We start from the raw sequence: 18,755 nt of genomic DNA on the forward strand, positions 1-18,755 counted from the left end.
TGTGGTGTGCAGATGTATGTGTATATGTGTGTGTTGTGTGTGTGTTGGTGTGTGTGTGTGATGTGTGTGTGTGTGTATGTGTGTGGTGTGTAGATGTATGTGTATATGTGTGTTGTGTGTGTTGGTGTGTGTGATATGTGTGTGTATGTGTGTGTATGTGTGTGGTGTGTAGATGTATGTGTATATGTGTGTTGTGTGTGTTGGTGTGTGTGATATGTGTGTGTATGTGTGTGTATGTGTGTGGTGTGTAGATGTATGTGTATATGTGTGTGTTGTGTGTGTGTGTGTTGTGGGTGGATGTGTGTGTGTGTTGTGTGTGTACTGTAAGTGTGGTGTGTGTGTGTGTGTGTTGTGGGTGGATGTGTGTGTTGGTGTGTATGTGTGTGTATGTGTGTGTGTTGTGTGTGGATATGTGTGTGTTGGTGTGTGTGTTGTGTGTGTACTGTAAGTGTGGTGTGCGTGTGTGTGTGTGTGTGTGTGTGTTGTGGGTGGATGTGTGTGTTGGTGTGTGTGTGTGTGTATGTGTGTGTTGTATGTGGATATGTGTGTGTTGGTGTGTGTGTTGTGTGTGTACTGTAAGTGTGGTGTGCGTGTGTGTGTGTGTGTGTGTTGTGGGTGGATGTGTGTGTTGGTGTGTGTGTGTGTGTATGTGTGTGTTGTATGTGGATATGTGTGTGTTGGTGTGTGTGTTGTGTGTGTACTGTAAGTGTGGTGTGTGTGTGTGTGTGTGTGTGTGTGTCCAGCAAAGGTGCCCCCAGCAGCTTCCACGTGCATCGCACCAATTTGTTGACTCAGGATGTGAAAATGCCCTTTTCCTGTAGTTCCAGCCAAAGACCTAGGGCAGGCGCTCCCTGGCTCTGCCCCAAACCAGTCCCTGAGCCCGGGGGGTTGAAACACCTGGCTGACCAGGCTGAGCCTCACGGCAATCCTGGTGCCCCCCCCCCCCCGCCCCGTCCCCGCCCTGCCCTCAGCACTTCCAAACCCTGGAGGAGACCCACCTGCGGCACATGAAGGCCCTGCTGGGCGCCTACGCCCACTCGGTGGAGGACACGCACGTGCAGATCGGGCAGGTGAGCGGGGCCCCGGGGGCAGGGAGGAGGGGGAGGTGCCCAACGAGAGGTCCCTGGCCTTGCCCCGTCACACACCCCGCCCACTCCACCCAGGTGCACGAGGAGTTTAAGCAAAACATCGAGAACATCAGCGTGGAGATGCTGCTGAGGAAGTTCGCGGAGAGCAAGGGCACAGGCCGGGAGAAGCCCGGTGAGCGGGGCCGGGGGGCCGCTGCAGGGAAAGAACGGGGTTCAGGTGGCGGGAGGCGTCCCTGGCTCTCCGTTTCCTCGTCAGAAAAACGGGCTGGTGACAGGTCTCACTCCGCAGCCCACAGACGGCGAGGCTTGGGGCCTGATCTCATGTGTCGATCTAACACAGCCAGGTACCCGAGGGGCCATGAAGGCCAGACCCCCCATGTTCAAACTTGACCCCAACAGAGCCTTTGTGAGCAAAAGTCCAATCTGAAGCCGCCCGGAGGCAGGGCCGGGGGAATGGAGAGCACGAGTGTGGGGTCGGGCCTGGGTTCGAGTCTTTTCTTTCCTGCTGGCTGTGAGAACCTGGATATGGGCCTTGGAGTCTCTAAGCCTCAGTTTCCTCATCTGTAAAGTGAGGGTGATACTGACCCCCAGCCGATGGTGTGTGAATGCTCAGTGTGGCAGGTGAAGGATAAGCCAGGCACACGGGAGAATTCAATCAGGCTGGTGCACAGTCTGTCCCTGAGTCTAGTCGAGCACTAAGGACCGTCCTTTCTCCCTCGAGCTCCCCAGCTCAGCCCACCCCTCCTGGTGGAGGCCCTCACTCTGGCCCTTCACTGGCCTGCTCCTGCTCACACACCCTCCCTGGCTCCCCATCTCCCTTAGGGGCATCCCAGCTCCTCTGCCTGGCACTGGCCGCCCAGCCCATGGCATGGACTTGCGTTCCATCCCTGACCCTCCCACGTCCCACCCAGAAAAGCTGAGAGCAGAAACGACTCAGGCGTCACCCCCCGCCCCCCGCCAGCCCGTCCCACGGGGGGAGCAGAGCCCTCGGCCGTCCCACCGGGACCGGCTCCGGGGCCGGTTCGCATGCGGCCGGGGGTGTCCGGCTCCCCTCCCCAGGCCCGGGCTCCCTCCCTGCTGAGGGCCTCCCTCCCTTCTGTCTCAGGGCCTCTGGACTTCGAGGCGTACAGCGCAGCCGCCCTGCAGGAAGGCAAGTACGTCTGGGCCTGGACGCCCAGGCTGGACCGCAGGGAAAAGGGGGGCAGAGCTGGACGGGAAGGGGGCACCCCGGGGCTCAGCGGCACCCCTCTCCGTCCTCAGCCATGAAACGCCTGCGGGGAGCCAAGGCCTTTCGCCTCCCGGGACTGAGCCGGCGGGAGCGGGAGCCGCCTGCAGCTGTGTGAGGAAGCACCCCCACCCCCACTCCCACCCCCACCCCCACCCCCGGCCCAGACACCTCCTCCCGCCAGGCTGTCCCAGAAGCCCCTGCTTGGGGCAGCCCAGGAGCGTTCCGACCCCAGGCCAGGCACCGAGTACCTCTGGCCAGGCTGGCTCAGTGTCACCTGGTCTGCCCGGTCCAGAAGGCTTCCTTCTGCCAAGGCTGGACCAGGGCTGCCTGCCCAGACACTCCCAGGATGAGCCCTGCTCGGAGGCCCAGGATTCCCCCCTCCGTCTAGGTTAGTCCTGCTGTTTCCTCACCTGGCCTCTCCCAGCCGTTCCTCCTCTGCCAAGGTGAGCTGGGAGTCGCCTGCCCACACGGGCACCCACTCCTCCCTTCTCTGGGCCGTGGCTCCCCTGACGAGCCCTGGTCTGCCCTGCCCGGCCGGCCAGGATCCTTTCTTTTCCAAGACCAGCCCCCGCGCTCCATGTGTCCAGCAAGCCCTAGCTCCAGGGTTCCTCCCCTTCCAGCTGTCGGAGGACACCCCTCGCTTTGCCACCCCCAGGCGATTCCCACACCTGCAGGACCAGCTCAGGGTGTTATAGCAATCTGGGCCCACCCCCCTCGGCTGCCTTTTCCAGTGCTGGGGGCCAAGGGCAGGGCAGATGGGGGAGGCGGGGGCTGATACCAATGTCTCTTTTCTTACCCGCAGAGATTCTCTGGAGCCTGACCCACGGGTGAGTCATTGGTGTTTTTAGGGCGGGGCGGGGGGCGCGAAGGGAGGCAGGGAGAAAGTCGAGAGTTTAGAAGGGAAGTGTCTGACTCGCCGCCTGTCTTCCAGGCATGTGCAGAAGTGGATGAAGAAGGTTTCACTGTCCGGCCTGATGTGACCCAGAACAATATCCTCCTGGCGCCCTCTGGGGGCAGCTGTGGGCATAGCAATGGGAAAGCTCCGCCCACAGTGACTTCGCTGCCCTGAGCAGCCTTCTTGGTGCATGCCCTGTGGGGGATCCTCTAGGGAGGACCCAGCAAAGACACCTGCCCTGTGGGCTCGGGGGTGGTCAAGAGGGAGACAGGAGGGGCTGGGTGACAATAGAGGAGAATCCGAGAGGGCTTCCTGGAAGAGGGGGTACCGGTGTTGGGCTTAACAGTTGAATAGACTAGGATTTCACTAGTTAGGGCAGGTCACGCTGTGCCAAGGCTGGGACGGGGTCAGGGCAGGAGGTGGAGTGTGGTGTCAGGGCCAGGGTGGAGGGTGAGGGGGTGCTGCAGGGCGTGAGTGGGAAGGGCTGTGGTCAGTTGAGGGCTGACCGGGTGGACGCCCTGCCCTGGATCTGCTTGGCTCCTTGACCGAGGCCACGCACAGCGGAGCCCGCCCGCTTCTCCTCCAGCGACTCGGACTTCGACGACGAGGAGCCCCGCAAGTTCTATGTGCACATCAAGCCCGCCGCGGCCCGGGCCCCCGCCTGCAGCACCGAGGCCGCCGCCGCGCAGCTCAGGGCCACGGCCGGCAGCCTCATCCTCCCGCCCGGCCCGGGGGTGAGGCCCGGGAGAGGCGCTCCGGGCGGGGGAGGTGCTCCGGGCGGGGAAGGTGCTCCTGGCGGGGGAGGTGCTCCGGGTGGGAGAGGTGCTCCGGGCGGGGGAGCGGTGCTCCGGGCGGGGGAGGTGCTCCCAGGAGAGGTGCTCCTGGGAGAGGTGCTCCGGGCGGGAGCAGTGCTCCTGGCGGGGGAGGTGCTCCTGGCGGGAGCGGTGCTCCGGTGGGGGAGGTGCTCCGGGTGGGAGAGGTGCTCCGGGCGGGAGCGGTGCTCCGGTGGGGGAGGTGCTCCGGGCGGGAGCGGTGCTCCAGGTGGGGGAGGTGCTCCTGGTGGGAGCGGTGCTCGGGGCGGGGCCTGGGGGCCGGCAGGGGCTCCCGGCCTGACACCACCCCTCTGTCCACAGGGCACCATGAAACGCCATTCCTCACGTGAGTCGCCCGCTCTCTCTTTTTAAAAATATATTGTATTGATTTATTACAGAGAGGAGGAGAGAGGGATAGAGAGCTAGAAACATCAATGAGAGAGAAACATCGACCAGCTGCCTCCTGCACACCTCATACAGGGGATGTGCCCGCAACCAAGGTACATGCCCCTGACCGGAATCAAACCCGGGACCTTTCAGTCTGCAGACCGACGCTCTGTCCACTGAGCCAAACCGGTTTCTGTTCTTCTTTAAGTTTGTTTTTTTCATTGATTGTTTAGAGGGGGGGAGAGAGAGAAGCATCAGCGATGACAGGGAATCATTGATCGGCTGCCTCCTGCATGCCCCGTACGGGGGATGGAGCCTGTAAGCCGGGCATGTGCCCTGACCAGGAATCAGACCAAAGACCTCTGAGCCACGCCGGCCGGTGTTCAGGGGCCTTTGGTTTGGGGGGGGCGGGGAGACAGGGAGAGCCCGGAGCGCAGACTAGGCCTGAAGTGTTGGGTGGGTTCGCATCGCGCTCTGCCCGGTCACTCGGGCAGGCTGCTTACCCGCTCTGGCACTCAGTCTCCCCTCCTGCCAGATGGGGTCATTGTGAGGATTAGCTGAGACCCAAAAGGGGTTTCTGGGAAAGGAGCCAGAACCTGAGACGGCATGGCTCAGGTCCACGCCCCTCTGAGCTTTGGTGCCCCGGCTGCGGAGGAGGGCGCTGCAGGCAGGGGGCAGGCAGGCTCAGAGGGAGAGGCCCCTCTCTTGCAGGGGATGCTGCTGGGAAGCCGCAGAGGCCCCGATCGGCCCCGAGGGCCAGCAGGTGCGTCCCACGGGGTGGGGCATCACATCGGCACAGTGGGCGGGTGGGGCCACCCCATCGTGTCTCTCCATCCCCCCCTCCCCCCGGCTTCCTCCCTGTGTCTCTGTGGCCCCTTCTCTCACTCGGGCAGGGCGTTGAGGCTGTGCTGTTTTTTGAGAGACCACTCGGTGACTCAGTGGGTAAACATGTGTTGAGCGCCTACTGTGTACTCATGCCCAGTCTGGGTTCTGAGGATATCGGAGCGAGACAGGCCCTCCTTCTCAGCGTCACACCCTGGCGGCCCCGGTTTCAGGAATAATGAACAAGTTAGAGCGCAGCCACCGCTTCCGCGTGTTCTGACGAAACCAAAGCCAGCGGCTTCAGCCGGGCTGGCAGGGGAGGGCCTCTGGGGCTGCAGGGAGGACCGCCTTGAGCGGAGCCCTGAGGAGAAGCGGGAGTGGCCCCGGGGAGGCCCGGGAGGATGGAGGCCACACTGAGCAGCACGTGCAAAGGCCCTGGGGTGAGCGGAGGTGCGGGAACAGCAGAGCAGCCCCTCTTGCCCGCTCGGTCCCCAGCTGCACAGAGAAGCTGCACTCCGAGGAGCCGGGTCCCAAGAACCTCTTCGGGCCGCCCCTGGAGTCAGCCTTTGACCACGAAGATTTTACAGGTAACGGGGGTGAGGGCTCCCTCCCGGGAGCGTGGATGGGCCAGCGGGTGGGTGGCTGGAGCCATTGCAAGCGTGGTGGCTCGCTGGGCAGGAGGGCGGGTGCTGGGGTCCTTTGTGGGCCAAGGGGAAGTCCTGGGGGCGGGGCCAGTGTGAGGGGGCGGGCCCACAGCATGGCAGGGAGAGCAGAGAGAAGGGAAGCCTCTTGGGGGAGGTGGGTGCCTGTGGGAGGGGGGTGAGGCGTCAGTGGAGAGGGAAGTGACCCTCGGCATGGCCTGGGTGGGGTGGGGGCACCTGGGCGTGGGCAGGGCCTGGAGCTGGTCGCCCCGTGTCTCCCCAGGCTCCAGCAGTCTCGGCTTCACCTCCAGCCCCTCGCCGTTCTCCTCCTCGTCTCCGGAGAACGTGGAAGACTCCGGCCTGGACTCGCCGTCCCACGCAGCACCCGGCCCCTTCCCCGATTCCTGGGTCCTCCGCCCGGGCACCCCGCAGAGCCCGCCCGCCTGCCGGCCGCAGCCGCCCGAGTCCCGGGGAGCACTGACCCTGCTGCCCTCCGACTCGCCGCTGCCCCTGGCGGCGTCCCCGGGCCCCTGGGGGCTGGAGGCCGTGGCTGGAGGCGGTGAGTCCCGCAGCGGGAGCCGTGATGGCAGCTGTGGGAGGAGGGAGCACCTGCCATCTGTGCTGGGGCAGAGCTGAGGGGGAGGTGGCGGAGACCTCACCCTGGCAAGGGCAGCAACGAGATGGGTTAACGAGGCAGGAGGTGGCCGGTGAGGGCTCCCAGGGGCAGGGGCCTCTCTGAGGAGGGACAGCTGAGCTGTGACATGATGGAGGCGAGGTGTAGCCATAGGGATGAGGGGAAGGGGTTCCCAGCAGAGGGTTATAGGGGTGGGAGCGGGCTAGGCCCCTTGAGGCCCAGTGGGGAGGCTGGTGTGGCCAGAACAGAGTGATGGCAGGGAGGCGGGGAGAGGGAAGATGTCAGCAAGGAGATGGGCCCAGGCACGGGGAGGCGCCCGGGCAGGAGAGGAACGGGAGGGTCCGAGGCTGAGCGGAGGCGGGGCCGGGGGCGGAGGCTGAGCGGAGGCGGGGCTGGGGGCGGGAGGAGGAGAGCAGGCTGGAGTGGGTGCTGGCAGGTCACACGCGGAGAGTGGGGTCCCCTTGGCGTTTAGAGAAACGGCTGTGACCAGGTGAGGTCCCCAGCAGTGGTAACGGGGTGCCAGGCAGAGGCCACGGTCAAAGAAAGACCCTGATGGCAGCCGCGCCAAGGGAGGGCCTGGGGAGTGAGTGCAGACGGGCTGAGTTGTCAGAGCCGCACTGTGGAAGGGGGTTCCCGGCCAGCTGTGCGGCCCAGGGCACTCAGCACCGTCACCACCGCTGGTGACTGTCGCCGCTGGGGGACGGGGGACAGGGGTGCTGTCCAGCACCTGCAGCACAGAGGATGCCCGACCTCAGACACCTCCCGTGGTGTCCGCGAGCTGCTGAGGAGCCTGGAGGGAGAGGCACAGGCCGGGGCGGGGGCTGGGCGGGGGGGGGGGGGGGTGGCCAAGCGTTTGCAGCTGGAGCCGAGCAGGGGCTGCTGGGAGGCAGGAGAGCAAGGGGACCCTGGGTGGGACACCATGACTAATTCCCTTAGAAGGTGAGGCTCAGACGCGGGCTAGGGGAGGAGGCCCCTGCTGTCCTCTCAGAGGGTGACAGCCATGGAGTTGCTGGAAGTTAAAGGAAAACCCTCTTCCAAACCCCCCCGGGAGCGGACCTGCCTCCGGAGCGCCCGGCCCCGTGGCAGGGAGCGCCTCTCTCATTAGGCCACCATTGGGGGTCAGGGCTGTGCACGGCGTCTGCAGGCCTATCCGGCACCCCCAGGGCTTCCGGCCATCCAGGGGGCTCCCCACCATCAGTCTGGCTCCCCGGGTTTGACCGAGCCCCTCCCCTGGGGCGGCCCGGGAGGCCCGGGGCAGCCTCTCAGCCACGCCCCTCTCACGCTCGCTCCCAGACCCGGTGCCCGGACCTGCGGACCTCCCGGCCACGGAGGGCCTGGCGGCCCCGCCCCGGCGGCCCCGCTCCCGGAAGGTGTCCTGCCCCCTCGTGAGCAGCAACGGGGACCTGGTAGGCCGAGGGGGCGTGGCCAGCGCCGGGCGGGGGCGCCGCCCGGGTCAGCATCGGGACACGCTCCAGGCGCGCCCACAGCCCAGCCTGTCTCCTTCCTTCCAGTCCCATCCTCTGAGCTCCTCCCCGCTGGGCTGCTCCGTCCCCGGCGCCGCCCCAGAGCGCTCCAGCGTCTCCGCCCAGACCCAGACGGGACACGGTAGGTACCGTGGGCTTCCCCTGCTCGGCCTGGAGGGGGGCGGGGGCTGCGATCCCGCAGAGACCCTGTTGGCAGAGGGCAGGTTCTGGAGCCTGAGCCTGTCTGTCCTCACGCTCTCTGTCTGCCCTTCATTCTCCCCGCAACCCCCAGGAATCTCCCGGGGCCCCAGCCCTGTGGTCCTGGGCTCCCAGGATGCCCTGCCCGTGGCCACCGTCTTCACCGAGTATGTCCATGCCTACTTCCGCGGCCACAGCCCCAGGTATGCCGTGCCGGGGAGCGTGTGGACAGTGAGGGGCAGACAGGGCTCCCGGGGGCTGTGTGTCTGGGTTCTAGCCCGTGTGGCTCAGTGGATAGAGCGCCAGGTGTGTTTCGGGATCCGCTTTACCACGGAGGGGCCTTACCCACGGTGGTGAGCCGCCAGGCCCCTCCTTAAGGGCAGTGGGAGCGGCGGAGGGGGTTGGATCAGGGCGAGGCAGTATTGCTGCCGCTGTGCAGGGGACCTCCTCTGAGCTGCTGTGGGACCCAGCCTGAGGGAGGATCCCCCGAGGCCAGGCCTGGGGAGGAGGTGGGTACAGGGTGGATTGAGGGACCAGGGATCGTCGGAAAGCGGGGGTGGGGAGGTGCCCAGAAGAAAAGAACCAGAGAGGAAGACAGCATTAGACCCAAAACCCACATGCAGACAATTATAAAACGGGGTTTCTGCTGTGAGCTTCCTGGTGGCCTGGGGGAAAAGGGAATGAGGGAGAGGTGTTCCCGCCTCCTCAAACCCATGTGCCTGCTTCCTGGAGCCTGGGTTGTTGCTGTGCAGACAGGGACACACGGGAGGAGGTCGGGGGTAAGGATGCTGGGTGTGCTCGGGGCCTGGCTGCCTCTGCAGACCCAGGGAGCCAGCCCCGGAGAGAGGGGAGGCGGAGGGGCCGGCAGAGCTGGAGCCAACGCCCCGTCCCTTCACCTCTCACCCAGCTGCCTGGCGCGAGTGACTGGGGAGCTGACCATGACCTTCCCGGCTGGCATTGTGCGGGTGTTCAGCGGGACCCCGCCCCCGCCCGTCCTCAGCTTCCGCCTCGTGCACACAGCCCCCATCGAGCACTTCCAGCCCAACGCCGACCTGCTCTTCAGGTGCGGCTGGGAGGGGGGGCAGGAACAGGGGCCCCGGAGGCCAGGGGCCAGGAGCGCCCCAGCCGCAAACCCCTCCTCTGCCCCCAGGATCTGCTGTGTGTCCCTGGGCAAGTCCCCCCCTCTCTCTGGACCTCATTTTCCTGCCTCCTCCCCACCCCACTCCCACCCTCTCACCCCCACCCCCTCACCTCCACCCCCACACCCCACTTTGCTGGGCCAAGGTGACCTGGGAAATCAGCACCCTTAGGAAGCCCCTGGGGTGATGGGGAGCTGGGAACCCTGAGAAGGCTTCCTCCGAGGGTGGGCGTGATTGTCCCCGGTCTCTGCAGTGACCCCTCCCAGAGCGACCCTGAGACCAAAGACTTCTGGCTCAACATGGCGGCCCTGACCGAGGCCCTGCAGCGCCAGGCGGAGCAGAACCCAGCCGCCTCCTACTACAACCTGGTGCTGCTGCGGTACCAGGTGGGCTGGGTGGACAGGGCGGGGCGGGCAGGGGGGAGGGCGGGGACGGGGATCCGGAGGGGGTTGGGAGGGCCGAGGGAGCAGGAGGGGGGATGGTGGGAGCATAGGGAGGGCAGAGGGTACATGGTGGCCAGATGGGCACTGTAGGGAGCCAGCCCCCACAGCGCATTCGGTATCATTCTGCGAATTAGAAGTGCCCTCCCCAGGCCCCTGCTCCAGACTTCATTAGAATGAGGCCCTCTCCCGCCCTCTGCTGGACGTGTGGTGTAATGCAGACTCCTATCTGCGAAGTCTCCAGCAAAGGGTCTCTCTCCGGGTGGTGTGTGCAATCCGGACCGAAGCTGGTGGTAGTGCCCAGGTTGATGGGACAGGATGGCCCACGCTCGGTCCTCTCTCTCTTCCTAGTTCTCCCGCCCGGGCCCCCAGTCGGTGCCTCTGCAGCTGAGCGCCCACTGGCGGTGTGAGGCGACCCTCACTCAGGTCTCGGTGGAGTACAGCTACCGGCCCGGCGCCACGGCTGTGCCCACGCCGCTCACCAACGTCCAGATCCTGCTGCCTGTGGGGGAGCCCGTGACCAATGTCTGCCTGCAGCCAGCGGCCACGTGGTGAGGGCGTGTGGAAGGCCGAGGGAGGCTCAGCAGTGCCCCTAAACCCCCCAACTTTCCCCTTGAGGAAGCAACTAAAGGACCCAGACTGGATCTGACTGTACGCTGACCAGTCAGTACGCTGACCAATCAGGTCCAGGGTGGACCCTTTAGTTGCTTCATCATCCCTATTTATGGGTGGGGAAACTCAGAGCTGGGCTGGTGGAAGGAATGAGGAGGAGAGGAACACAGACTAGAAGGGGGGGGGGGTGTCAGAAAGACTTCCTAAGGAGGAGGTATTCTAAATAGGGCTTTGAGGTATGAGTAGGAGTTTGCAAGATGGGGGTGGACACCCCAGGCAGAGAGACACAGGGTTGTGAGTTCCATGTGAGTTCCAGAGTTGTGAGCTCGAATCGCCTACAGCGGGGGTGCTGTTATCAAACAGGGATGATACCTGACAGGAGAGCTTCCTCCATGTCAGGCGTGTTCCGTGGCCGCAGCATGCACCAGTTGGCTTAAGGCTCTTAGCAATCCCTCTGGGTGTAGCCTGCCGTCATCCCTATTTATGGATGGGGAACCTGAGGCAAAGGGAGGCTATGTTGCTTATCTAAGATCACACCAGGATTTGAATCCAGCTCCCATGCTGCCTTGGTGTTGTATAAAGTATAGAACCCGTCACGAAGAAGCCAGACTTACGGGACCAAATGCATCCTCTAAAAATGCTGCAAGGCTGTGGGGACCTCGGGACCAGCTGCTCCACACCCCACCCCTGCCTCACAGATGGGGAAGTGGAGGCAGGGGCGGGGACCTGGCTCGCTCCCATCACATCGCTGAGAAGCTGAGCTGGGACCCTGGGGCTGACCTGACCGAGCTTCTCTTGACGCCAGGAACTTGGAGGAGAAGCGGTTCCTATGGAAGCTTCCAGATGTGTCCGAGGCAGGGGGTGAGTAGTGGTTGTGCATCAGGACTCGGGGGTCTCAGGTGGGAGGACTTATTTAAACTGGGGGAGAATCAGGGATGTGCTTGGGGTAGGCCAGGCTGGGAGGGCTTTGACAGAGCTGAAGGAGAGGCATCCTGGGAGTGGCCACAGCAGGTGCAAAGGCCCTGAGGCAGGACCACTTTACAAACCACACACACACAGTCTTGTAGAGCCAGAGAAAGTGGGTGCAGCCCTAACGGGTTTGGCTCAGTGGATAGAGCGTTGGCCTGCAGACTAAAGAGTCCCAGGTTCAATTCTGGTCAAGGGCATGTACCTTGATTGCGGGCACATCCCCAGTAGGGAGTGTGCAGGAGGCAGCTAACCTCATTGATGTTTCTAACTCTCCCTTCCTCTCTGTAAAATAAATCAATAAAGTGCATTTATTTTTTTTAAGTGGGTGCAGGGGCCCAAGAGGAGGTCGGAGAGTAGAGACCACAAATCAAAGCAGGGCGAAGGCAGGGTCTGGGGGGCCGGGGGCCAGGGATGGGACCCAGCTGACCTCAGGCCTCCCCAGGCTCTGGCCGCCTGTCTGCCAGCTGGGAGCCCTGCTCAGGACCCAGCATGCCCAGCCCCGTGGCTGCTCAGTTCACCAGCGAAGGGGCCACTCTGTCCGGCGTGGACCTGGAGCTGGTGGGCAGTGGCTACCGCATGTCGCTGGTGAAGAGAAGGTTCGCCACAGGTACGTACCGCCCCCACCGCCCCCGCCTTCCTGGGAGCCAGGCCTCGCTGTGGCCGGGATGCAGGGGTGGGGGGCATTGTAGGTTATTTGGGAAGGACGGGTGGGTGTCAGGTCTGGAGACCCAGTGTGGGGCGGTCACAGACAGGGCGGGGTGGCCAGGGCCCAGTGGGAGGGATCAAGAAGGAAGATGGATGTGTCTGAGCCTTCCCCTGGAGGGGGGAGGGGGGTCTTGCAAGGATCCAAGGCTCGCAGCCAGAAACACCACTGCACCAGCACCCTCGCCCTGTTCTCCTGCCCCCACTGGGGGCTGCTGGGGTCCGTGGGGCAGTGAGTTAAGGGGTATTTTGAGAAGGCTTCTACCATTCACGGTCCCACCCCCACAGGGATGTACCTGGTGAGCGGCTGAGCCCGGGAGGCTGAGTGGCCCACGGGCCCCAGCTCTGCGGAGTCCTGGTGCTTGGTGACTGCTCCCCGCCTGCCTGCCGGATCCTGGGGTCCCGACCCGGCCTCCTCCGAGGCCCTGACTCCGGGAAGAGGAGCCCCACGCCCAGCCTGGCGGAGCCCGAGAGTCACGTCTGCTCATACCAGCTCCCACACAGGTCCTCGGACTTTTAGTGTTCTTTTGAATAAACACTTTATTTTCTAATGAAATAACTTACCCGCTCCTGGGAGTTTCCTTTCCATCGCCAGGGAGGAGAGGGAGAGAAGACGGATGCGTGGGGGAGATCTAACACCACTAACGCTCCCCATCACCCACCCGCCCACTTGCTCCCTCTGTGTTGAGTGATCCTAGGGCAGGAAAAGCCAACCATGGACACCCCAGCCCCACGGACACCTCCAGTTCCACGGGCTCAGAGCTGGGCTGGTGGAAGGAATGAGGACGAGAGGAACACAGACTGGAATATCCCCCTCCTTAGGAAGTCTCTGTGTCAGGAAGACTTCCTAAGGAGAGGGATATTCTAAATAGGGCTTTGACGTATGAGTAGGAGTTTGCAAGATGGGGATGGACACCCCAGGCAGAGAGACACAGACTTGTGAGTTCCATGAAGAAACAATTAGTTAGTCTATGGATATCAACTGAGTACCTACTGTGTGTCAGGCAGTAAGGACCCAACAGTCAGTGTGCAGGAGAAAGCTCCTGTCCCCCAGCTCATGCAGCTGTGAGCCTAGGTTTAGAGCGACCTGCCTAGGCCTCAGTGTCCTCATCTGGGTGGCTGAGGGGAGGTCGCACACTGTTTCAAGACGCTGGCGCAGCGGGAGCACCCGGCAGCGCCAGCAGGTGGGCAAGGAGCAGCCTGATGGGGCCAGGCCAGGCACCGTCACCCGCACACTTTGGTGGGGAGCAGATCTGAGCTCAGGATGGACACGGGAGGACCCCGAGTGCCTGACATTGAGATCCCAGGGACCACGCCGGGCCAGGGGGAGCTCAGGAAGCAGGAAGTGGGGTTTGGCCTGTGGTCTCTGCTCCTCCCACCCCGTCTTCCAAAGAGAGGAGGGTTGGCTGTGCCTCAGCTTCATCTGGGAAGAGGCGGAAATCCTCCAGTTGGGAGCAATGTGTGTGCTCTCATTGCCTCCGTCCCTACAAAAGGGTGTCTCTGCTGGTGCTCTGTGGCTGAGGGGCCGGAGTGTCATCTCCAGGCCGCAGCCCCCTGCGTGAGGGGACCCTGTTCATCATCGCCCCCTGGTGGCTGCAATTACTTCCTTTGGGTCACAAATGAGGTTAGGTCCCTTTGGAAACATAAGGCAGCCCTGTGTTTTGGCTCAGTGGTTACAGCGTTGGCCTGCAGTCTTTGCACACACACACACACACACACACGTGCACAAACGTGTGTGCAAAGACTTGGGATGGAGGGGAAACACCCATAGGATCAGATGTTTGACTCTGGCTTCTTTTTCTTTAATATATAAAAAATACTCGTGGCCCAGTGCACGAAATTCGTACACATTAAGAGGGGATTAATTAGAGGAAATAATTTAATATTGCTATTTGCTCTTTCTCTATAATAGAAGTGTCAGAGATGAAAGAAAATTAGTAACATGGATATGAAAACCTTCCTCCTGTCAGAGTCTGGGACGCACCACGGGACTCAGAGTCAAGTCCCCGCCCACCACATGCACCTCAAAATTGTGTGAAACCCAGACCAGGCCAGCCCCTGCCCCCATTGGGCTAGATCCAGACCCAGCTGGTCCCACCCTTGTCAAGCCCCGCCAGGCAGGGGGTGTAGCCTCAGGTAACCCTGGCCCAGCCCCAGGATGGGGGTCATGGCCTGAGGTCCTCCAGCCCAGACCGGGGGGGGGGGGGGCCTTGAAGTCCTCTTCAAGCCCCACTGGCAGGGGGGAGCAGCCCGAGGTCCCCTAGTCCAGCACCAGGACAGGAAGAGCACCTTGAGGTCCCCTGTCAAGCCCCACGGGGGCAGGGGAGGGTGTAGCCTCAGGTCCCTGCTGATTGCTCGATAAGGCTCCTTATGGGAACTTGGCCTCAGCTGTGGGTGCAGCCAGCTTTGTGATGGAGTGATGGTCAATTAGCATATGCCCTCTTTATTATATAGGAAGATATTTTATTGATTTTAGAGAGGAAGGGAGAGGGCGAGAGAGAGAAACACCAATGATGAGAGAGAATTACTGATCAGCTGCCTCCTGCACACCCCCTACTGGGAATCGAGCCCACAACCTGGGCATGTGCCCTTGCCTGGAATCGAACCTGGGACCCCTCAGTCGGCAGGCTAACACTCTATCCACGAGCCAAACCAGTTAGGGCATGACTCTGGCTCCTTGATGGGGGCTCAGGTCTTGAAATGGGGAGAGGCCACCTCCACTGGCTCCAAAGTCCTGTTCTAGGGTCACAGGTTCAATTCCAGTCAAGGGCACCTACCTGGGTTGCAGGCTCTGTTGAGGCACGTGAGGAAGGCAACCAGTCTGTGTGAGACATCAATGTTTCTCTGTGTCTCTCCCCCTCCTTTCCATTCTCCCTAAAAAATAAAAAATAAAAATAAATTAGATATATATCTCAATGGAAGAAATGTCCTCTGGTGAGAATCAGCAACAACATCAACAAAAAGAAATTTATCCCAGTCGGCATGGCTCCGTGGTTGAGCATTGACCATGAACCAGGAGGTCATGGATCTGTTCTGATCAGGGCACAGGCCTGGGCTGCGGACTCCATCTCCTGTGTGGGGCGTGCAGGAGGCAGCTGATCAATGATTCTTTCATCATTGATGTTTCTACCTCTCTCCCTTCCTCTCTGAAATCAATAAAAATAAAATAAATAAATCAGAAGGCATTTCCCAAGTGTGGCCTTTCAACTGCCTGGCCACCCAGAGCTGGTGTGCCAGGTGCCAGGAAGGAGGGTGGGACGCCAGTTTAACGGGCCAGCCCAGGGCGGGTAAGTTGGCGCTTATGATACCCCCGTGTCTCCTGCTGGGAAGCCCAACACCTCTGGGGGGGGGGGAGAGGGTTAGGGGGGAACAAGTGGCTAGGCCACTTGCCAGAGGCCACCCCAGATGGTGAGTGGCCTAGGTGGGGCTTTTTTTTTTTTTTTAATTAGGGTGAAATTCACATAATAAAATTAACCATTTACAGTGAACGATTCAGTAGCATTTAGCACATTCACTACGTTTGGCAACCACCACCTTGATAAAGACTAACTAGAACTTTTTTTTTTTAATTGATGTCAGAGAGGAAGGGCGAGGAGGAGAGAGAGGGTAAACTGTACGGTTCTAACTCCCCCTTCTCTTAACTTCCCTTCCCTCGTACCTGCGCTCCTCCATCCTGGCTGCCACACCTGCGTGCACTTGGCAGCCCTTTCTTTTTTCCGAATGAATTCTTTGGTGACAAGACAACTGGTCGATATTATTTTTTTCTGTAGACAACCTCTAGTTCCAGAACATTCCATGACCCTCAAAGAAGACCCCGATGCCCTAGCTGGTTTGGCTCAGTGAATAGAGCGTTGGCCTGCGGACTGAAGGGTTCCAGGTTTGATTCTGGTCAAGGGCATGTACCTTGGTTGTGGGCACGTCCCCAGTTGGGGGTGTGCAGGAGGCTACTGGTCAATCTTTCTCTCTCACTGATGTTTCTAACTATCCCTCTCCCTTCCTCTCTGTGAAAAAAAAAAAAAAAATCAATAGAATATATGTTTTTTTAAAAAAGAAGAAGCCGAGACCGGTTTGGCTCAATGGATAGAGCGTCGGCTTGGGGACTAAAGGGACCCGTGTTCGATTCCGGTCAAGGGCATGTACCTTGGTTGCGGGCGTATTCCCAGTAGGGGGTGTGCAAGAGGCAGCTGTTCCATGACTCTCTCTCATCAATATTTCTAGCTATCTCTCTCCCTTCCTCTCTATACAAAATCAATAAAATATATTTTTTTAAAAGAAGAAGAAGAAGAAGAAGAAGCAGCAGCAGCCAAGCCCAGGAGCAGTCACTCCCTATTGACCCCCCAACCCCCATCCCTGGCACCCACTCATCTGGCGTTCTGTCTCCATGGCGTTGCCCATCCTGGGCATTTCATACGAGTGAGTCATGCATGTGGCCTTCAGTGTCTGGCTTCCCTACCTCAGCATGTTTTTGAGGTTCGTCCGCACGGGAGCCGGTGTCCCTGCTTCAGTCCTGAGGGCTGAGCCACAGCCACGGTGTGTGCGCGCTGCGTTTTGTCCATCCCTCGCAGCTGATGGCCTTGGGTGTGTTTTCACCTTTTGGTGACCATGACTAGCGCTGCGGTGAACAGGCGTGTGCAACGGTTGGGTGAACACCTATTTTGGGTGGCTACCCAGGGGCATAACCGCCGATAACACAATCAGTGCGATAAGGACAGTCCAGATTGGAAGCGGGGCCCTCCGGTGTCAGACGCTGCCCCGGATCTTTGGAGCAATCGGAGGGAGGGAAGGGGGGGCTAGGGGGTTGGGACGGAGGACAGGGGGGGTGTCTCTTTTCCTCCCTCCCCGGCAGGGCCAGCCTCCGTTTCCGGGGGCGGCAGGGCTGGTTGTGTGCAGAACGCACTTCCTCCACCCGGGTCGCGGCATCAGATCGTGGACCCAGATCTCCCCACCTCAACGCGTGGAGATTAGAAACCTGCAGAGACTCAGACAGACACAGCAGCCGGTTGGGGTGACGGGGTGCCCCAACCCCAAGAAGCTTCCAATCGGGCTTGCAACTTCCGTTATCTTTCTGAATGCTGTCTTGGGTGGGAGAAGGGGGATCTCCGTTTTTAGCGGCCACAACTTTCCAACCGCTTCCCGAGACCTGGGGAACCCTGGGTTCCCGCCGCCTCCTGCCCCCTTTTCAGCCCTGTCTTTGCGGAGCACCCGCCGGACCAGCGCCGGGCGCCGCGGAGGCGCGGCTTGCACACCGCGCGGCGGGAGCTCCCCACCTGCTGCGGGCGGGGCCCGGCCGGCCCGGGCGGCGGGGAGGCCGGGAGGGAAGGGCGGGGCCGGGCAGGGAAGAAGGAAGGGCGGCGGGGCCATCTCAACTGCGGCCACCAGGAAGCTCGGCCCAGCTGGGGGCCAGGGGCGGGGCGGGGAGGGATGTGCGGCGGGAGGCCGGCCCGGAGGGAGGGGGCGGGAGGAGCGAGGCCCGGAGCGCACGCCCAGGTGGAACTCTTCCTCTCGGGCAGCGGAGAGGAGCGGAGGGAGAGGAGCGGACAGCACCGGGCTCGGAGGCTGGCCCCGGTCTGGGGGTGAGCGCTGGGGTCCCCGGGGAGCTGGGGGTCCCCGCGGCGGAGGGAGGACGTGGGACACCGTGGGACACCGGTGGGTCAGATCTCCGCGCCGCTGACCGTGCGAAGATCCTGGAGCTCACCCCTTACCCTCTCACCGCCCCCACCCTGTCCCCCCAGTCCTCACTCATCCCCAATGTGACCCGCTTTTCCAGGGCGCACTCAGGCCTGGCTGGGCAGGAGGTCTCCCCAGCAGGGGGAGCGGGGACCAGGCCGCCTGGGGCTCCGCATCTCTGGCCCTCGCGGCCCCGTGGACAGGGAGGTGGCCCTGGACCCCGGCCCCCACCGGCCCTGCTCCGGGACAGGGCGGACCTGAGGCGGGTGGGGAGCTCTGTAGGCTCAGGGCGTTCCTGTTCCTGGGTTCTCGTTGTTTGGATTGTTGGGGCGCTGATGGGGAGGGCTGGGGCCCGGAGAGCATCTGGGCCCCAGGTGGGGTTTATTACTGGTCCTGGAAGAAAGTGCCGCCCAGCCCCAGCCTCCCATTGCTCCCGGGCCCGGGGCCCCATTTAGACCGGAGGACCCCAGTGGGGACTTCCCCGGAGCAGGTGTTCAGCAGGCAGAGGCTTTATGGTTAGGGTGCGTCTCACCCCTGGGGGACTTCCTGCCACCGCATCTAAAGCCCAGAGTGGAGCAGCGAGCAACGTGTCCCCACTCTTCCCCCCCTCTGCCCCCTCCCCCGGGCCCCGTGAACCAGGAAGGGTGCCATAGTCATCTCCCAGATGAGAGTCTGGCTGAGCTTGATTGCTCCCCGTGATGAGGAGCTCACCACCAACACAGCGAACGAAAGGAGGTCCCATCAGGTGGTGGTTATAAGGCAGGGTTGACCTCTCTGGCCTCAGTTTCCCTAATTCGTGGTCGGCAAACGGCAGCTCGTGAGCCCCGTGCGGCTCTTGGGCCCCTTGAATGTGGCTCTTTCACAAAGTACCACGGCCTGGGCGAGTCTATGTTGAAGAAGTGGCGTTAGAAGAAGTTTACGTTGAAAAAGTTTGGCTCTCAAAAGAAACTTCAGTCGTCGTCCTGTTGGTATTTGGCTCTGTGGACGGATGAGTTTGCCGACCTCTGCCCTGTTCTTACCTTTCCGAGTAGGCGTGAGGATATGTGAGCACATGGGGA

At 61.9% G+C, this 18,755-nt stretch overlaps 1 protein-coding gene across 1 annotated transcript in view; it reads left to right on the forward strand.

Annotated features, from left to right (window-relative positions):
- FCHO1 (FCH and mu domain containing endocytic adaptor 1) overlaps positions 1–12,589 on the forward strand; it is a 31,346-nt gene extending 18,757 nt beyond the window's left edge. The window contains exons 10-29 of the mRNA XM_045585806.1: positions 972–1,070; positions 1,164–1,260; positions 2,194–2,238; positions 2,349–2,427; positions 3,119–3,143; positions 3,248–3,305; positions 3,767–3,945; positions 4,345–4,369; positions 5,122–5,173; positions 5,728–5,819; positions 6,157–6,432; positions 7,801–7,913; positions 8,019–8,112; positions 8,263–8,371; positions 9,076–9,231; positions 9,561–9,693; positions 10,099–10,298; positions 11,165–11,220; positions 11,771–11,935; positions 12,319–12,589. Of these exons, the coding sequence (XP_045441762.1) occupies positions 972–1,070; positions 1,164–1,260; positions 2,194–2,238; positions 2,349–2,427; positions 3,119–3,143; positions 3,248–3,305; positions 3,767–3,945; positions 4,345–4,369; positions 5,122–5,173; positions 5,728–5,819; positions 6,157–6,432; positions 7,801–7,913; positions 8,019–8,112; positions 8,263–8,371; positions 9,076–9,231; positions 9,561–9,693; positions 10,099–10,298; positions 11,165–11,220; positions 11,771–11,935; positions 12,319–12,341 (2,076 nt within the window). The 3' untranslated portion in view covers positions 12,342–12,589. The remainder of the gene's footprint in view (positions 1–971; positions 1,071–1,163; positions 1,261–2,193; positions 2,239–2,348; positions 2,428–3,118; positions 3,144–3,247; positions 3,306–3,766; positions 3,946–4,344; positions 4,370–5,121; positions 5,174–5,727; positions 5,820–6,156; positions 6,433–7,800; positions 7,914–8,018; positions 8,113–8,262; positions 8,372–9,075; positions 9,232–9,560; positions 9,694–10,098; positions 10,299–11,164; positions 11,221–11,770; positions 11,936–12,318) is intronic.
- The last annotated feature ends 6,166 nt before the right edge of the window (positions 12,590–18,755 follow it).

This window comes from Pipistrellus kuhlii, unplaced genomic scaffold, assembly GCF_014108245.1.
Source record: "Pipistrellus kuhlii isolate mPipKuh1 unplaced genomic scaffold, mPipKuh1.p scaffold_m20_p_21, whole genome shotgun sequence".
In the NCBI taxonomy this organism is placed as follows: domain Eukaryota; kingdom Metazoa; phylum Chordata; class Mammalia; order Chiroptera; family Vespertilionidae; genus Pipistrellus; species Pipistrellus kuhlii.